At 40.6% G+C, this 16,499-nt stretch overlaps 1 protein-coding gene across 3 annotated transcripts in view; it reads left to right on the forward strand.

The window, feature by feature from the left end:
* The window catches only part of LOC124157044 (lysosomal-trafficking regulator), a 107,476-nt gene that overhangs the window by 33,184 nt on the left and 57,793 nt on the right, over window positions 1-16,499 (forward strand). For all 3 annotated transcript variants that reach the window (XM_046531516.1, XM_046531518.1, XM_046531517.1), the window contains exons 17-24: window positions 71-244; window positions 3,033-3,371; window positions 3,657-3,975; window positions 4,404-4,543; window positions 6,037-6,417; window positions 7,404-7,673; window positions 11,222-11,602; window positions 13,991-14,209. In XM_046531516.1, coding sequence (XP_046387472.1) covers window positions 71-244; window positions 3,033-3,371; window positions 3,657-3,975; window positions 4,404-4,543; window positions 6,037-6,417; window positions 7,404-7,673; window positions 11,222-11,602; window positions 13,991-14,209 — 2,223 coding nt within the window. The remainder of the gene's footprint in view (window positions 1-70; window positions 245-3,032; window positions 3,372-3,656; window positions 3,976-4,403; window positions 4,544-6,036; window positions 6,418-7,403; window positions 7,674-11,221; window positions 11,603-13,990; window positions 14,210-16,499) is intronic.

The raw sequence follows: 16,499 nt of genomic DNA on the forward strand, positions 1-16,499 counted from the left end.
TCCCCATCATTATTAGCATGGATAATCTGGGGTTTACTGTGGTAATGAAATGTGTACATATGTATTTCAGATGGTGGAGGTGGGTGCGGATGAGGAGAGTCAGGCGAAAGCGCTTTCCCTCCTCCTGGATCTCATGCACAGCGATGGAGACTTCTACTCTCAGTTTGTGAACGATGACTGCGCCAAACTCATCATTAGGGTCCTCTCGTCCTCCCTCTGCAAGGCGGGAAACCACGTGCTCAAGGCAAGTTACTGACAAAACATCTCATTGGAATTTTTCTTGGATTGAAACCAGCAAAGGTCAATGAACCGTTTTACCATTCGTCTACTTTCATAATGTTAATTTAACAATAGGGCCTTACAGAAGGGGATCAGGTTGGTGTGGTGGTTAGTGTCTCGGCTTCCCACTGAGTGGGTTCAGGTTGAAACCCCAGCGTTGGCAGAATTTCAGAGATTACCTGTTCCCTGCTTGAGTGCTTTGTGGTCGGCACTTTAAGTAGAGCACTCTGTCCATCGGATGGGACGCTAAGCCTTGGCACTTTTGATAAGAGTAGACTAATGCTGAATGCAGGTTTCTCTCCACCATTCCTTCCCAACCCTTCTCTAATGGCACAAAAGACCTAGCCTGTTGGTTACCTCCCTCAAATACCATATTTATTCTATGCCATTCAGAATTTTTAGCCACCTTGAAGTTACCCTTATTATTTCAGCTTTGTTTGTTCATGCATCTGGCTATTTAGTGAATGAGTAGTTGTGTAGTTTCAAGAACCTGGTAATGACCCATGTTGTCACTCCCTGGCATTGATCTCATTAGCTGGGCCTAGTGACAGGGTTTAGTCCTCTCCTGCTAATCCAGGGTCATGGGTTCAAATCCTGATTGGGTGCATTTTTCCTCATCCAGAACCAAGTAAATATTTATGTTGATCGAGTTAATTGTGAGAGAGGACTATGTAGTCTTAAATTCACTTGAAAATTAAGATGAAATTATTGCTATTATTATTATGTTATTACATCTCGTGTGTTTTGCATGGTTTTTTCACAGCTAAAAGATCAAGTCAAGTTCACCTGCATTCTTTTATTATTATTGTATGGAGAGGAACTGTTGCACAACATGGCAGGTGTACCGTATCAAGGGTTTTAATTATTTTTAGAGATGGGTCGAATAGCAGATTTCTCGAACTCGAATATCGAATTCGAATATTAAATCATTGATCGAATATTCGAATACCTCGAATTTCGAATACCTCGAATACTCAATGATGAATGCTGGAATGTTTGACTTGGTTGCCTATACAGCAGGCAACACAAGATTTTGGGGAGTAATTCTGATTTCCTTTAAAGGATTCGAACAGGAATTTAGCTGATTAATGGAATATTTTAATTTTATGGAAACAATTGGGCATATAATTAATTCAACTAACATTGCTTTACCCCCACTCCTGCTGCCAAGTGCTAGCTGACAATCTGAGGCATTTTGTAAAATACAAGCTCTTCTCCACCGGATTTTCTTCAATTATTTTCAGTCCATCTTTGGGAGTTCTCACGAGATAAGTAGATGAATTGGAATTGCTATCAGGGAGAAACCAAATATCCTGAGAAAATATCCCTTCGTCTGGGACTGTAACAATAAAGATTTATAGCACCACTCATAAATTGTAACATGATATATGTTTTCGGAAAAAAATACCTCATCAACTTCCGAGAAGCTCTGCTGCTCATATCGAGTCTCGCCAGAATGCCAAGCCTCCGTCCTATTTTGACATTTATTTCCTCGCGTAAAATGCTTAAATAAAGTCAGAAATGCGTCGTGTTTGGTCTTGTTCTTTTAATAAAGGTGTAATAATAATTGCCGAAAGTCATAGTTAGACACCTTTCGGGCTAGTAGATGGCTCATGCAGCAGTTGACCTCCAGAAAGGGGTAATTTGAAGCAGGTAGGTAAAAAAAGTCAGTGGGTGAGAAAAGGGGATGGGCGCGAGACACGCTTTTATTTTTCTCGCGTAACTTGATATCTTTTTCTAAGCTAAGGTCTTCGTAATATGATCCCTGCGCGAGCTGGGGCCTTTTTTTATTTCGGAGAAGAGGAAAGCCTCAGAGGGGGATAGCGGATCTTGGGAAATGCGCTAATGTTACTATCCCACGGTACTCATGCAGCAGTTGAGCTCCAGAAATGGGGAACTTCGAAGCAGGTAGGTAGAAAAAGGTCAGTGGGCTAGAAAAGGGGGGCGTGAGACATGTCTTTATTGTTCTCGTGTAACTTGATATTTTTTTCGAAGCTAAGGTCTTCGTAATACGACCCCTGCCCGAGCGAGACCTTTTGTTTGATTTTGGAGAAGATGAAAGCGTCAGAGTGGGTGAGGTGAGTGCTGAATGGAGGGGGATAGCAGATCGTGGGAAATGCGCCGATGTTACTATCCTACGGCCCTGGAGTTTCTTGGTGGGAGAAACCGGGGATTTTCGGATTTTTTCACCCGGATCAATTTAGGTTCCCCACGTCGAACTCTTTTCACTGCTCTGACCCGCGAATTTGATGTAGTTCGTCAACTTGCCTATAACGGCGCTGCATGCACTAAAAGACTAGAGTTCTGTACATTTTTCCGAGTCAACTACCAACGACGTGCGTGCGACAGTGTACGATGCGAAATTCAAAGTATTCGAGGCGGTACTTTTCGCATAACTATTGGAGACCTCGAATATCGAATACTTTCTAGTATTCGAGATATTCGAGTATTCGCGGATACTATTCGCACATCTCTTATTATTTTGTTTGTCCCTTATTGGTTGAGTGTTTTCAACTGTTCAATTGCTTCTCTTGATATAATTGCTGTCATAAATATAACCGCTGGACACTTATCCACAAACTTTATCCTTCACATATCTTTCATGTTAGCATAAGTTCTACCAAGTTATTTAGTGTGGTGGCGTGTGCGTTTATGTTGTGGTTTGCTGAGGAGGTTACATCTATTTGAGTAAGTGCTGTCATTTTTATCTATTGTAATTGTTGATTTGGTTATTTTTATGTTTCAATAATCAGGTGCTGTTGGATGCCAGCTGCGACAAGTCGGTCCTCCATTACCACTCAGCTTCATGCAAGTTTCACATAGTGTCGCAGTCGAACGCTATCATCACGCAGCCTGTTCTCATGGTGGCCATCCTGCAGGCGTGGAGAGGGTGGGAGCGTTACAGCCAGGAGCAAATACAGGCTGCCAAAGCGTCACGAGGTGGATCCGTACCTGACGATGATGAGTGTGGCCTTGGTTTGTTCTTTGGAATATTGTTGACCTTGCTTCGAGATGACCACCCACACAGAGAGTTCAATGCAGCACAACTGAATCGCGTTGGCATGGTGGAGGCAATATTGCTCTTTTGCAAGGTAAGGAGGAACAAAATTAATTAAGGTATAATTTTGTAGAAATTTGTCATAGATATGAGGGATAAAATTCAATGAGTATATTTCAGCCTTTACAAACTCCTGACAAATTCTCAATCATCATGTTAACTGAGTATTAGAGGTATCTTTATTTTGTTAAAATGCTAAATGAAAAGGTTCTGGGAGCTCAAGAAGGAATAGTTTTTGAGGCAAAAATGTTTTGATTATTTTCTATTGGGGTACCTAGGTGTTTGTTCAAGGGTTATTCTCTTTGATCATTCGTAACAGGAGCGCTTCCTGCTCGACGACTCGCCATGTTCCTTGGGCTCGCCGTCTGTGTGCTGCTCGCTCGTTGAGGTGATCCGCTCCCTGATGGGGGCACCTCCCGAGTTCTCCCACATTGTAGCGCTGTCCGATTTCCTCATCCTGGTGCACAGGGCGAGCGCCACCTTTGTGTCCCACGCTCGCTCCTCATTCTACTTCCTGCCATCACCCAAAGCGCCAACAGCCACCAATGGCAGCATCCCTGCAAATGCCGGGGGAGGAAGGGGAAGCTCGATGCCTCAGACGACTGTCGCAAGCAGTGTTTCGGCTGTGAATACGGCAGGTGAGGGCGTGTGGGAGGTGACAGGGTGTCCTAAGGCCCTTGAAAACGTTGCAATTTGGGAATGGGCTTGTTCACCAATTTTATTTTATTTTCAACTTTGATGAAATAAGAAAAAAAAAAAAGAGTCCCATTTTTCCCTTTCTTGATTTGTTATCTACTTATCAACTATTTTACAAGAGAATGACTGAATGAGGAAGATTTTTTTATTTGTCATAGCTTATCTTTCCCTTCCACCTGCTCCTGGATTCTTCTAACCAATTGCAATTTTTGGTCAGAGTAAAGAACTGTATTTTGTGCTTCCAAAATGTTACTTTTACTGTGCGGTGGGCACATCTGCATTTGGCCATCATATGCCGTTTTCAAAACCCTCCTGTATTGTATTTGCCTTCTTCTGCATCTGTATCCTTCTTCTGTATTGAAATTTTCAGCAATCTATCGACTGAATCATGGACTGAAGACAGAGCCTGCGAGTGGGTTGTCAGCGAGGGAGGGATGGAGTGAGAAGGAGACTCATTTGGCTCAGCCGGTGGACCCTCAGAAGCTGAGCAAGGCCCTCGCTAATCTTCAGGTAACGGCAATCCCTACCTCCATTGGTGCAAACAAACCTCTTTGTTTCTTTTATGTTGAATTTTTGCACTGACAGTGCACCTGTCGGTGACTCTTCAGAAGTATGCTGCTGACTGATCAGCAGTTGTTTCTTTTAAAGCGAATAAAGGATGGAATGTGTGGATGCGGAACTTCAATTTTGATGTACCATGTTACGGTGCGTACATTGTTAATGCATTCAAAATCAGAAATCCTAGTCAAATCTAATCCCACTTTAATTTTGAAACTCTATTTTCAAATGTCATCTGAGTTTGAACATGAACAAATGCATGTAATTTAACTGAAACATCATATTCATAGATGAAAATTTTGAAAGCTCTCATTTGAAAAATAAGGTGACAAGTTTTTTATATGAGGCTTTTAAATACAAATCTTATGTTTAAAAACGTTTTTAGCATCACAGTGTAGTTAGTGTTCATCATCATCATCATCATCACTGGTCAACAATCCTAGGATTGGTTTGACGCTGCTCTCCACTCTGTTCTCCTATCAGCTAATCTTTTCACATCTCTCTTTACTTGTTCCATATATTTTATTCGGGGTCTTCCTTTTCCATTCTTGCCTTCCACTTGTCCTTCGACGATTGTCTTCCTCAGGCCATCATGTCTCAAGATGTGGCCTATAAGGTTGTTCCGTCTTCTTATTAAGGTTTTCATGAGGCTTCTCTTCTCTCCTACCCTTCTAAGGACTTCCTCGTTACTAACTCGGTCGATCCATTTAATTTTCATCATTCTTCTGTAGCACCACATTTCAAAGGCCTCTATCCTTGCTTTCTCCGCTGCGGTCATTGTCCATGCCTCACTTCCGTATAGGAGCATACTCCAGGTGTTCATAACACAATATTATAAGAAAATATAATATGGCCGTAGAGTTGGCATGTGTCCGCCATGTTTCTGTAGTAAAGCTGGTATAGGTCCGTTTAACATCTTCTGCCATACCAGCTGCACAAAGTCGAAAAATGTGTTGTCTTATCTGAAAAGTGGAAAAATTGAAGAAATCCTAGTGTTGTACTGTGGAGTGGATTGGAATTTTGCCAAAGAGTGAATTCTTATTCCAATTTAAGGCGGGTGGAAAAATATCTCCAAAAGCTGTCCATTAGATAGTCGAGTGAGTAAGTATAGCGAGGCATTTTTTGGGAATCATGAGTACTCGTTTAACTGAACCTCCACTATAGTGGCTCTGCTTAATTATTCTGATATTCATCGATAAATTGTCTCTGTCACCCTGCTCATGTTCATTAATATTTGATCTAACTTCGAGAATCAAGTGTTTGCTGACCACTCTTCATATTTATTCACCTACTAATTTGTGGCTTTTCTATTGAGAAGTTGTGTTTATCCTTGTGTTTGTATAAGCTGACTCTTTGCCATTCATTAAACTGTTTATAAAAAAATTTTCAAATTGGATGTAACAATCTGTGGACGATAAATTATATTATTATTATCATCATTTCAGATCAAGCAGATTGGGGACGGAGGGGATGGGTCAATGAAAGCCCTCTCTCCTGATTGTGACCTGATTGTTGACAGCAATAAAGTAGCAGATGATGGATCGTCTGGAGTGTCACCCAGCAGTGGACGCAACCCTATGATTGTTGAGAAGATGGGGGAAGAAAATCGGGAAGCTAGAGAGGCTAAGACCATCTCTGAAAATTTTGTTGGCAGTCCAGACAAGGGGGCTTCACAAGATAATGCTGTCAATTTGGTCAAGACACTGGATAGTCACGACAACAAGATCATCTCTGATAGTGATGTCAACTTTGAGCATTGTGAGGAAAAGGATGTGCCAAAGACGTTGCCGATTAAGACTGAATGGGAAGAGGAAAAGACATCAAGTGTGAGTCATGATAATTGTAGTAATGATGATGTTTTATTTTTTCAAAGGTGATGCGCACAAGATGTAAAACACACCAAGACATGGCAATTGAAATACATTGGCAAAAAACCAAGCACATACATAGTAATAGATCGAAAGTATTGAATCATTGTGTGACTAGGACTAGCAACATCATGCTAGTTGTATGTGAAGGGAGAAATGGAACTCTTTATCTTTTTACTCTCTCCAATTGGACACCCATTCCAGTGAAGCATTTTTTTAAAATGTCGCAGCTAGGCAAAATTATTTCTGTGAATCCTACATAATAATTAGCAAATTAGTCACTGTGCAGCTTCTGCATTAATAATGTAAGCATTGCATCTTAAAACATCAAATATTGTGGAGAAAGCATGAATGTGAATTAAGATAATAGTGTCATAATGGCAACCTCAAGCACCTTATATTCGGAAAAAATGCTGGGACCTTCTGACAAATTTATATTTTATTATCTACTGTGGTGCATTGCTTTGCTTATGCTGTATCAACCGCTGTTTGTGATTTGATTCCTTCCGTGACCGTGGAGGTTGTGGCCTGCACAGAGGTGAGGGAAAGCATATAGTTAGCCAGAGATGGGTTGGCAGTCAGAGTGAAGCCAAGGAAGTGATTCCTTGACTGTGGGGTTTTGGTTAGGTTTGAAAATTTTGCGTATTGCTTTTGTTTTATTTTATTGAGCGAGATTTGTTTTGGTTTGTCTCTCTTCTGCTTTCACCTAACAATATTCCGTTGCCGAGTATCGGTGGAAACTTCCCCGTAGCCCTTTTCTGCCTTACTGGTGCCCCAAATTGTCACCCTCCTGAAGCCTGACCCCTCGCCGAGCAAGGGAGCAAATGTCGGTGTGCCCTGAAGTTTATGCAAAGCCTGAGATGTATTCACGTGTTGAAATGGATGCATTTTCCCTGCTGCACACACAAGTGCCTCACTTTCCTTTTCTTGCCAATGCGTCGCAGGAAGGGGACAGCAGTTCTGGCATGGAGCAGGAGCAGCAGAGTGATGGGAAGATTGGCGAAGTGGGCTCTTCAGGCCAGACCCCGAGCGTGAGCGATGTCGTGGCTCCCCAGCCAATCATCATTGAGGGCCTTCTGCTGCTCCTCAGGGACACTGTGCTCGTTTTGCCAGACTCGATGAGCCATCAGGTGCTCAACTATGTGGTGCAAGCAGAATCCCTTCTTGTCATGGCCAACCATGCAGATTCGAGAGTGAGAACGGCTGTTGTCAAGGTAAATGAATGTGCATTCTGTGTCTGTTGATTTTGCAGTGCTCTTAGGAAAACAAAAGGCAGCTGATGAAGGCTTTAATACAAATAGTTTCACGATTACAGCATCATCAGGTGTGAGTGCATGAGGAAATGCATTTGCAATTGCTACTAAAAAAAGGAAAGAAAATTGTAGCACATCAGACCTATTTGCTTTGTAACGCTTACAGTTACAAATAAATTATTTTTCATAATACAGTAAAATTCGGTTATAACGCGGGTCTAGGGGGACATAGTTTACACCCGCGTTATCGGACAACCGCGTTATAACGGGAAATACGTGGGAAGCAATAAAAAAAACCCTTAAAGGTAATTTTTATAGCCAATTTATTTGCGTAATACATTATTAAAATATTTATTTTATGATTTAGACGCTCTACTTTAACGGGAGTTACTAAAATACTCGGATATTTTCTTTTGCCGCGATAGTTGATGGCTTTTCTTTGTCACGTAATTTTTTATGCTTTGCAAGTGCAACAGATGAATACTATCGCAATCACTTTGTCCCTCCAATCAATTCATCAATTCACTATTATTATGTAATAAATGGCCAATTTTTGGCATCTCGACCTCACATTCGTCTTCTCCATTCTCGCTCTCATCTTCCGATGATGCAGCTGTTTTTGCGCGGCTCTGGACTGCAGCCACAATTTCTTCGTCACTCTTATAAGCAGATACAGGAGTTTCCTCGTCTTCGCGAACCCAGGCCTCGAGATCACTCACAAATAGTTTATTAGAAAGAACATCTGAAGCTTCACGTGCGTCCTCTTCCGTGAAACCCAAAAACTCGTCTTCGTCTTCCATGGTATCGCCCGCTGTATACTCGCACTTTGACCAGCAATTTAGGATTGTAGCTGAAGTTATTTTCTTCCATGCCAATCCAATATTATAAGCCATATTCTTCAGGGTGACTGTTTTCAGATATTCTTGTACCTGCAGTTCTGAATTTATGACACTAGTGAGCAATTCCCGCCGATAATGGGCTTTAAATGCTCTAATTATCCCTTGATCCATGGGCTGAATAAGAGCTGTCGTATTTTTTGGTAAAAACGAAGCCACTATTTTGCCATCCCTCGATATCAAGAGCTCAGAAGACGGATGGGCCGGACAGTTATCTAACAGAAGTAGATCCTTCTCTTCTAACTTTTTTGATCTTAAGTGGCTCTTAACCGACGGAACAAAATCTTCATTGAACCAAGATAAAAAAATGTCTCGAGTCGTCCAGGCATTCTGACTGTTTTTGTAATTTATGGGTAGTGCTGTCATATTAACGTGCTTGAAGCACCGAGGACTTCGATTTTTACCAATACACAGAGGTTTTAACTTGTGACTTCCTGATTTGTTCGCGCACAGTAATAAAGTCGCTCTTTCTTTGCTCATTTTTATTCCGGATTTATTTGCCGACTTCTTAATATCAAGTGATTTTGTTGGAAGCAATCTGTAGTAGAGAGCGGTTTCATCGCAGTTATACAATTGCTCTTCAGTGTACTCACCCTCATCAATCATCTTGCGTAAAGTCCCACAGAATTCTCTAGCTGCTTCACTGTCACTGGAACGAGATTCTCCTTGCATGTTAACTTGCGCTACCCCGTGGCGAATTTTCCACCTCGATAGCCAGCCAGCAGAAGCAACAAAATCATGTGCACCACCTATTTGTTTATTTAATTTAATTGCCTGTGCTTGTAAAAGTGGACCAGATAATGGAACACCTTCACTGCGCTTCTGAACAAACCACGTGAACAAACATTCATCCACATCACCAGCAGCACTCAATCTGGCCTTTTTTCTATCAAGTCCTATTTCGTCATCCACTTGATCAACGAATGATCGTAATTTAACTTCTTCTTTCATCCAACCACGAATAGTTCCTTCAGGAACACCAAACTCCCTGAATAAACTTGATTTTGAATCACCGCGTTTCACTCTGTCGATTATGCCCAACTTTTCTTTTATTGTGTAAGTTTTCCTTTTGGCAGACATCGTTTTAACCCTAAAATCAATGAAAATTTTCGTAAAAAAGTAATTTTCATATTCATATTAAGACAAAGGTAAAACAGCCCATTCATTATTAAATGCTCGAAGCCTGTGAGCATTGAGTACCTACCTTGGTTTGAGCGCCGCGGTGCGAACGTACGAATGAGAATTATCTCAATCTCCCAGAATCTCGAAAATTATTATGGCCGTGCAACACACTTTTCAGCTCGAGTTCGCAAGACACAATGACCGATCAGGCATTACCGAGTTTTTTTATGGCTACGAAACAATGTATGGAATACGTCGCCAACCGAGTTAATACAGTCGCTTGAAGTTGCGATGCGTCGGTAGTCACGCCAAGATAAAATTCGCCACAAAGTTACCTACCTCAAAAAAAAGGTCAATGTAATCATCTCGGGGGACATGGTGAGACCCGCGGTATATCCGAAACCGCGGTAAAGTGAGGCGCGTAATAACCGGAATTTACTGTACTCTGTTATTACATTATTAACATTATCACTGAATGAATAATTGCATGCAAAGTTGCCAACTATTTTTCTATTTAGCCTAAAATTTGATAAATGAGATAAAACTTAGTTATTCCTATTAAAATTACTGCCTTAAGCAAAGTGAAAGCAAAAATATATTGCAAATCAATAGTGAATTTCACTGCTGTCATCAGCAGAGTGATGGTCAACTGAGTGGTGAAATGATGAAAATAGTCCCAATCTAGCCGAATTATTCTTAACTATTACTTCCCTGGTTCCTCTGATCTCTCTAAATCCAAATTAGTTTTCTGAGAGGATATCTTCAATTTTCTTTTCCATCCTTAGGCTTATTATTTGCGCACGTATTTTTAATGCATGTGACCACTAGGCTCAATGTTCAGTGCTCCTCACATTTCTCAGTATTTGTGGTCTTCAGTATTACAATCATCACACTCCTACGAAAGTCCTCTGGAAGTCTTCAGCTTTGGTTAGCTATCTTTTACTTTGTCATAGAGGGTTTCCTTGGCTTTATTTCATAGATGTTTTCTGCTCCAAGTGTTTTGTTCATCTTTAGGCCTTTTCCCTGAATGCATGGACATTTTATATTTCTTTATAATAACATATATTCATTAATCCGTTCAACATTGTATAGTTTGTATTCTTGGTGGTACCCTCAAATATTTTTCATACCCTTTAAAATTTTATCATAAAATTCTAAATGCTGAAACTGTCTATGCCCTGGGGATACCACTAATGAATGGCAAACTGTTTGCATAGAATATATTTTATTAAGAAAGAGAAACAATCAGACCTCTATATGAAAAAAATCTTGAGCTGTGAAGAAAATCATGAATCTCAAGCTCAAATCTCACTCAAGATCCAAGATTGCTTTCAATTTATTGCTCAACTGAAAAAATCCCTGATTCCTCAGGCCTTAAGATTGTTTGTAAGAATTAAAGACAAGAGGGATGTAAAGAAACATTAAAATATGCATTCATTCATTCATACTTGTTGAGAGCTCAAAGTTTTCTTTTCATGGTCGTCCTTGCAGGTCATCTCGGCCTATTTGCTGCGTGCTGGTGATGAAGAGGCTAATCATTTCCTGCGAGCCCGTGGCTTCCACTTGCTAGCCAATCAGCTAGGGCAGTTTGAGGCCACTCCAGACCTGGTCGTTGCGTGCATCTCCCTGGTGACGCGTTGCAGCGCAAGCCTTGAGGAGCAGGTGGAGCAGCAGCACCTGTTGACCTCGCTCTCATCTGCGGCGACGGGCAAGGTGAAGGGTGAGGGTGCTGACGGCCAGGCGCGGACCTCCCTCGGGTGCCTGCAGCTGGCTGCATTCCCTCCACTCCTTGCCCTCCTGCCCAAGGCCATCAAGGGTGACGCTCTGCTCCCACACAATCTCATGCTCTTCCTGCGAGAAACATACGCCAAGGTGAGAACTGACTCTCTGAATCACTAGGGTGACCACTTCTGTGGGTACCCTAAAGTGGGGGTACCAAAATGGAGCCTTGAAACTCGTTGAACCTTTCAGTGTTTGGGGTGGGCTAGCATCTAGTTCGCCCCTGGGCGTGAAGTAGCCTTATTATGTCACCACTCTGAGTCTCTATTGTTTCCCCTCATTGATGAAAAAAGAGCCTGTATGAGAAGAGTGAATAGATGATGGGAAAAGGCTGTGTAAATTTTTCTTTAGTAAATTGAAATAATTCGAATTATATGTGAGTTGGATTTGGTAAATAGCCTCCTTATTTACCTAAATATGTGATTATGTATAAGCAAATTCATCTTGAATAGCTGATGCCGTGTTTAAATTTCATAAGTGCTCAGGTGGAGACTTTTTTTAGAGAGGAATTTGGATGGTGACATAATACTTTATGTCATCAACATTGTCATTAGTCAGCAATCCAAGTCAATAAGAATACACCCATGTCTCGTATAGCGCAATTTCGATATAGCGCAAATTCGTTCCTCGGGAAAACATTGCAACGCAGTGTAGCCTAATCAAAAATCTTAAACGCTCTCGTGATAAAACGTGAACTTGCGCTAAGTACACACGAAATTTCTATCATTTTACGCACATTAATATTATTGCTAGCCTCAAATCTTCTTTTTTGTTTATATATTAATCGAAATTCATTGCTGTGCAATGGCCAAAAGTATTACTCGTCAATGGGTCCAGATAGCCGGCCTACCGAAGTATTTTATCTCGTCTCCTTAACAGAATGATAATAAATAATTTAGATCCTTAATTAAGCGTGGGGCTAGTGGAAATGAGTTTTTTTTCAGCAATACGGTTTGAGACGTATTTTTGCCGTCGTAGGTTACCGGGCGATTGACTTTCAGGTAGAGAGTCTACGCTTAAGCCTTCAAGGTCATCGGTATTCACGGGGGAGAAATGGAGCGGTGACCGAGTTGCGCATGAATAGCATCAACACATAAAAGGGTCCGCTATAGAGTCTCAAACACAATGGCTTCGTTCCCTCCCCGCAGTCATAGCCCTTCTGCGTCTCAGGAATACAGTTCAGCAGAAGAAGGTGATTTAGATAGAGCCATACGTCAGAGTAAAAACCAAAAGAATATGGCAAAAAATAGGAATGCGTGTAGAAAAATCAAGAATTTATCAAGAAAAACCATTAACCTAGAAGAGGACTTGAGAGAGGTCAATTGCTTTGAAAATGGAGAGCGTCAAAGCGATATTGCGCGGAAGTTTAAACTCACGATGCCTTATTCTGAATAAAGACGAAGCTAAAATATCAGTGACCTCAGCCGCACCAACTTCAACCAAGCGGTCTACACATACGGAAAGTTCATGGTGAATCAGTACAAAAAGACGAGAGTGGTAATCGCTCCGAGACATTAAGTGAAAGCTCCAGTTGGTTCCAGAATTTAAACGGCAAGCAGGTATTTTCAGTGCGGCGATATCAGGTGAATCTGCAAGTGTTGATAGCGCAGCCACCACAACATTTTCTGATGAACTCCAAGCTGTTATTGAAAGTGGCTCCTTTCCCCCTCAACTAGTTTTTAGTGTTGATGAGACGATATTCTTTTGGAAAAGAATGCATTCTCGTTCATTCATTTTCAGGGAAGGAAAACCTGGGTCAGGTTTCAAGGCATTTAAAGACTGTTTCACGTAGCTGCTAATGACTCGGAGGACTTCAAATTAAAATGATTTATCATTCATAAACTCCGCTAGCTATGAAATGGCATTTAAAGTAGCATTTTCCTGTCATTTCGATGAGCGACAAAAGGGCCTGGGTGACACAATAGTTGTTTTTAGACTAGTTTGAAAAATCATCAACTGCCGGCAACGCATTACGATCCCCTGAGATAGCAGATGTTAGCCCACCCGCACGACAGGATGGAATTTCGAAAGCACGTAATAATTTTTTTTAACGTGAATAAAAGTCTTTGAATGCGTGAATACTATCTTTAAAGATGTTTTAAATTATAAATATTTATAGAAATAATGCTTTCTAAGGCTTTTTATGGGAATATAGATGTTTTAGAGGAAATTCAATACCCAAGACCTATGCTACCAGGAACGCATCCCTATCTTCCCTATGTTAAAACGCTCTCGTATAACGCAAATTCGTATAGCGCAAAGACCCCAAGGAACGCATCCCTTGCGCTATACGAGACATGGGTGTATTGGGTGTTGTTGTGCCATTCATGGATACATAATGACTTTTTTTGCCAAACTTATTCAAAATATTATTTAAAAATGCCAGTCTGTGCTACCTCTTAATGTGACATTACAGCTTCAATTTAGAGAAGTTTTACCGTAATTATGTTGTTGAGATGTGTGCTCTGTCTATGACCAAAGGTTCCTCATGCATCGAGGCCACTTCTGGAAAGTGGTTTACTGGAGGCGTTGGCCAAGACGTTGGTTGCGATCGCCCACTCTTACTCGCAATGTGAAGATCCTGTGGAGAAGATGGCCTCCCAACACTCAGACCTGGATCTCCTCGTTAATGACGTCCACTTGTTCCTGGTCACTGTTGTGTCCCACTCTGTGTCCAGCACTGGAGCACACAACATGCAGGTGAGTGGTACATTTACAGTCGTCACTAATCCGATAGTTTGGAAATGTTATGGAAAATTTCAGTTTTCATGCACTGCTGCTTAAGCCATTTTCGGGCGTACTGCTGGGTGGAGTGACCTATAAATGCTTTATTTTTGTCCCTCTGGCTCGGAAAATTGAAAGGAGATTGAATAAGATTTATCCATTTTCATTTCACAGACTGTTGGAATAGCATCCATTGCCGTGTTGGATTCGAAATCTTCTTCTTTTTCTGCAGCTTAACTTCCATTAGGGGTCATTGTTCTTAATTATTCGCCTCCAAGTCAGTAGATTCTGGGCATCCCTTTCATTCAAACACTTCTCCCACAAATCATTCTCGATACAGTCCCTCCATCTTCCGTGAGTCCTTACCCACGATCTCTTCCCCTGTATTGGCAAATTCAGAAGTCTGTTCCTCACACGCTCCTCATCCCATCTTGAAACATGTCCAAACCATTGTATCCTTCAATCTTGCACCTTTCTTGAGTTTTCCTTTCTTGGATTAAAAATATGAGCAAAAGTAAACCCTACTCATTAAAAATCAAGTATAGAAAAGAAAATAGAAATTTATTAAGTGTTGATTGCCATATCCACGCTTTTGGAAAGTTATCTTTTCCACACGCTGCTCTGTCGGTAGCCATTACACCTATTAAAATTCAAATGCCATTTAGATATCTTGACTACCTCTGTAATTAGCTGTGGATAATGTACAGATGTTCTTGCAATGCCTGAGGCTTCATCCAACAGGATCTTGTTCCATGACGCTTTTTCAGTGATGTTGTATTTTCAGAGAAAAAATTTTGAACATTAGTCTTGTGTCGGTGCAGCAACATTATGTAGCTCTCTAATTAATGTGCTAAAATGCTCTCTGTTAACATCTCATCATGTGTTTTCTTTGTCAAGGATAAATTTCTACTGAACTCTTCTTGAACTACATGACTTCTACACCCACTCCAATTCAATCAGACATTCTAGTCAATATTCATGTTTTTTTTGCAAAAGGAACTAATCATTAGGTCTCAATGGTATACAATAAATTGCCAACAGCATCTCTACTATTAACTCTTCAATTACAAATGAGAGAAGAGTCAAAGATTTTGCCTAGAAAGGCTTCTGCAATGTGATAGAATTCTCAATATGATTGTATTTCTTGTTCAACTGTGTCTTTTTATATTATGATGTTGTTGGTCTGTGTGAAACTATGACTTAGGTATTTTAGGTATGATTCTTTGTATTTTTTTGTAATGCCCTGTCATTAAATTTTGATGAAACCATGAATTACTTTACTCACTGCAAAATAAAATTATTATTACTATCATCATTAAAATTTTTAATAAATCTGTAAATAAATAAAAAATTTCTTTTATATTTCTTAAATAAAAATTTTTTTACACCTTATCAATGGTTTAAATTCAAATATCAAGTTCACTATGGAGTTACAAAAGGGCAGCACTCTAAATTATTTGGATCTATATTATATATAATATAGGACCAAATATTATGGAAATGTTATATATATATACTGTATTTGCACGAATCTAAGACGAGGTTTTTTGCCCTCGCAACTCCTGCGGAAAAGAGGGTTCGTCTTAGAATCGGATGCAAAATTTTTGACGTCAAGCGGGTTGCATAATTCACGCCGGAAAAATTATGGACACCTGAGGTTGCCACCTGATTGCAATACAACGAAAAATCAACGTCAAAAATAGATTAACAGTAATTTAGCATATTTAATTTTGCGTTCAAGTAAAAAGAAATTCATTTTTGGGCAGCAGGCAAAGATTCGGCGCGTGCCGATCAGTCGCCGGGTGCACTTCTGCCGAGTCCGCGAGATTGCCTGCTTTACCCTGGGTTCGGCTCCATTCAAGTTAAAGCTTGATCAACTCACAAAATGTTCGTGTGATCGGTTACAATTTACCTAAATTGTAACGTTAAAGCCTCAATGCCGTAGTGGCATAAACTGCTACAAAGTCGTCGCATTTTTCTCAGAGCAACGGTAAGATGGCAACATGATTTGCCTCTGATTAGAGAAATCAATTTAGTTGTGATTCCGTGCCTTTCAGAGTATTACGATGGCAGAGAAAAGTAATTATTACACTGCCGCTTTCAAAAGAAAAGGTATTAAGTGGAACTCCGATCTATCGTACCCGTATTGATCATTTTCCTGCATTCATCGTTCGCCGTTTCTGGTCACAAATAAGGTTCCATATAGACGATGTAATTTTTTCCCGCATCTCAAAAGTATCGTTTTTACGCATTGATCGTGTAAAGA

The sequence above is a fragment of the Ischnura elegans genome, chromosome 4 (assembly GCF_921293095.1).
Source record: "Ischnura elegans chromosome 4, ioIscEleg1.1, whole genome shotgun sequence".
Lineage (NCBI taxonomy): Eukaryota > Metazoa > Arthropoda > Insecta > Odonata > Coenagrionidae > Ischnura > Ischnura elegans.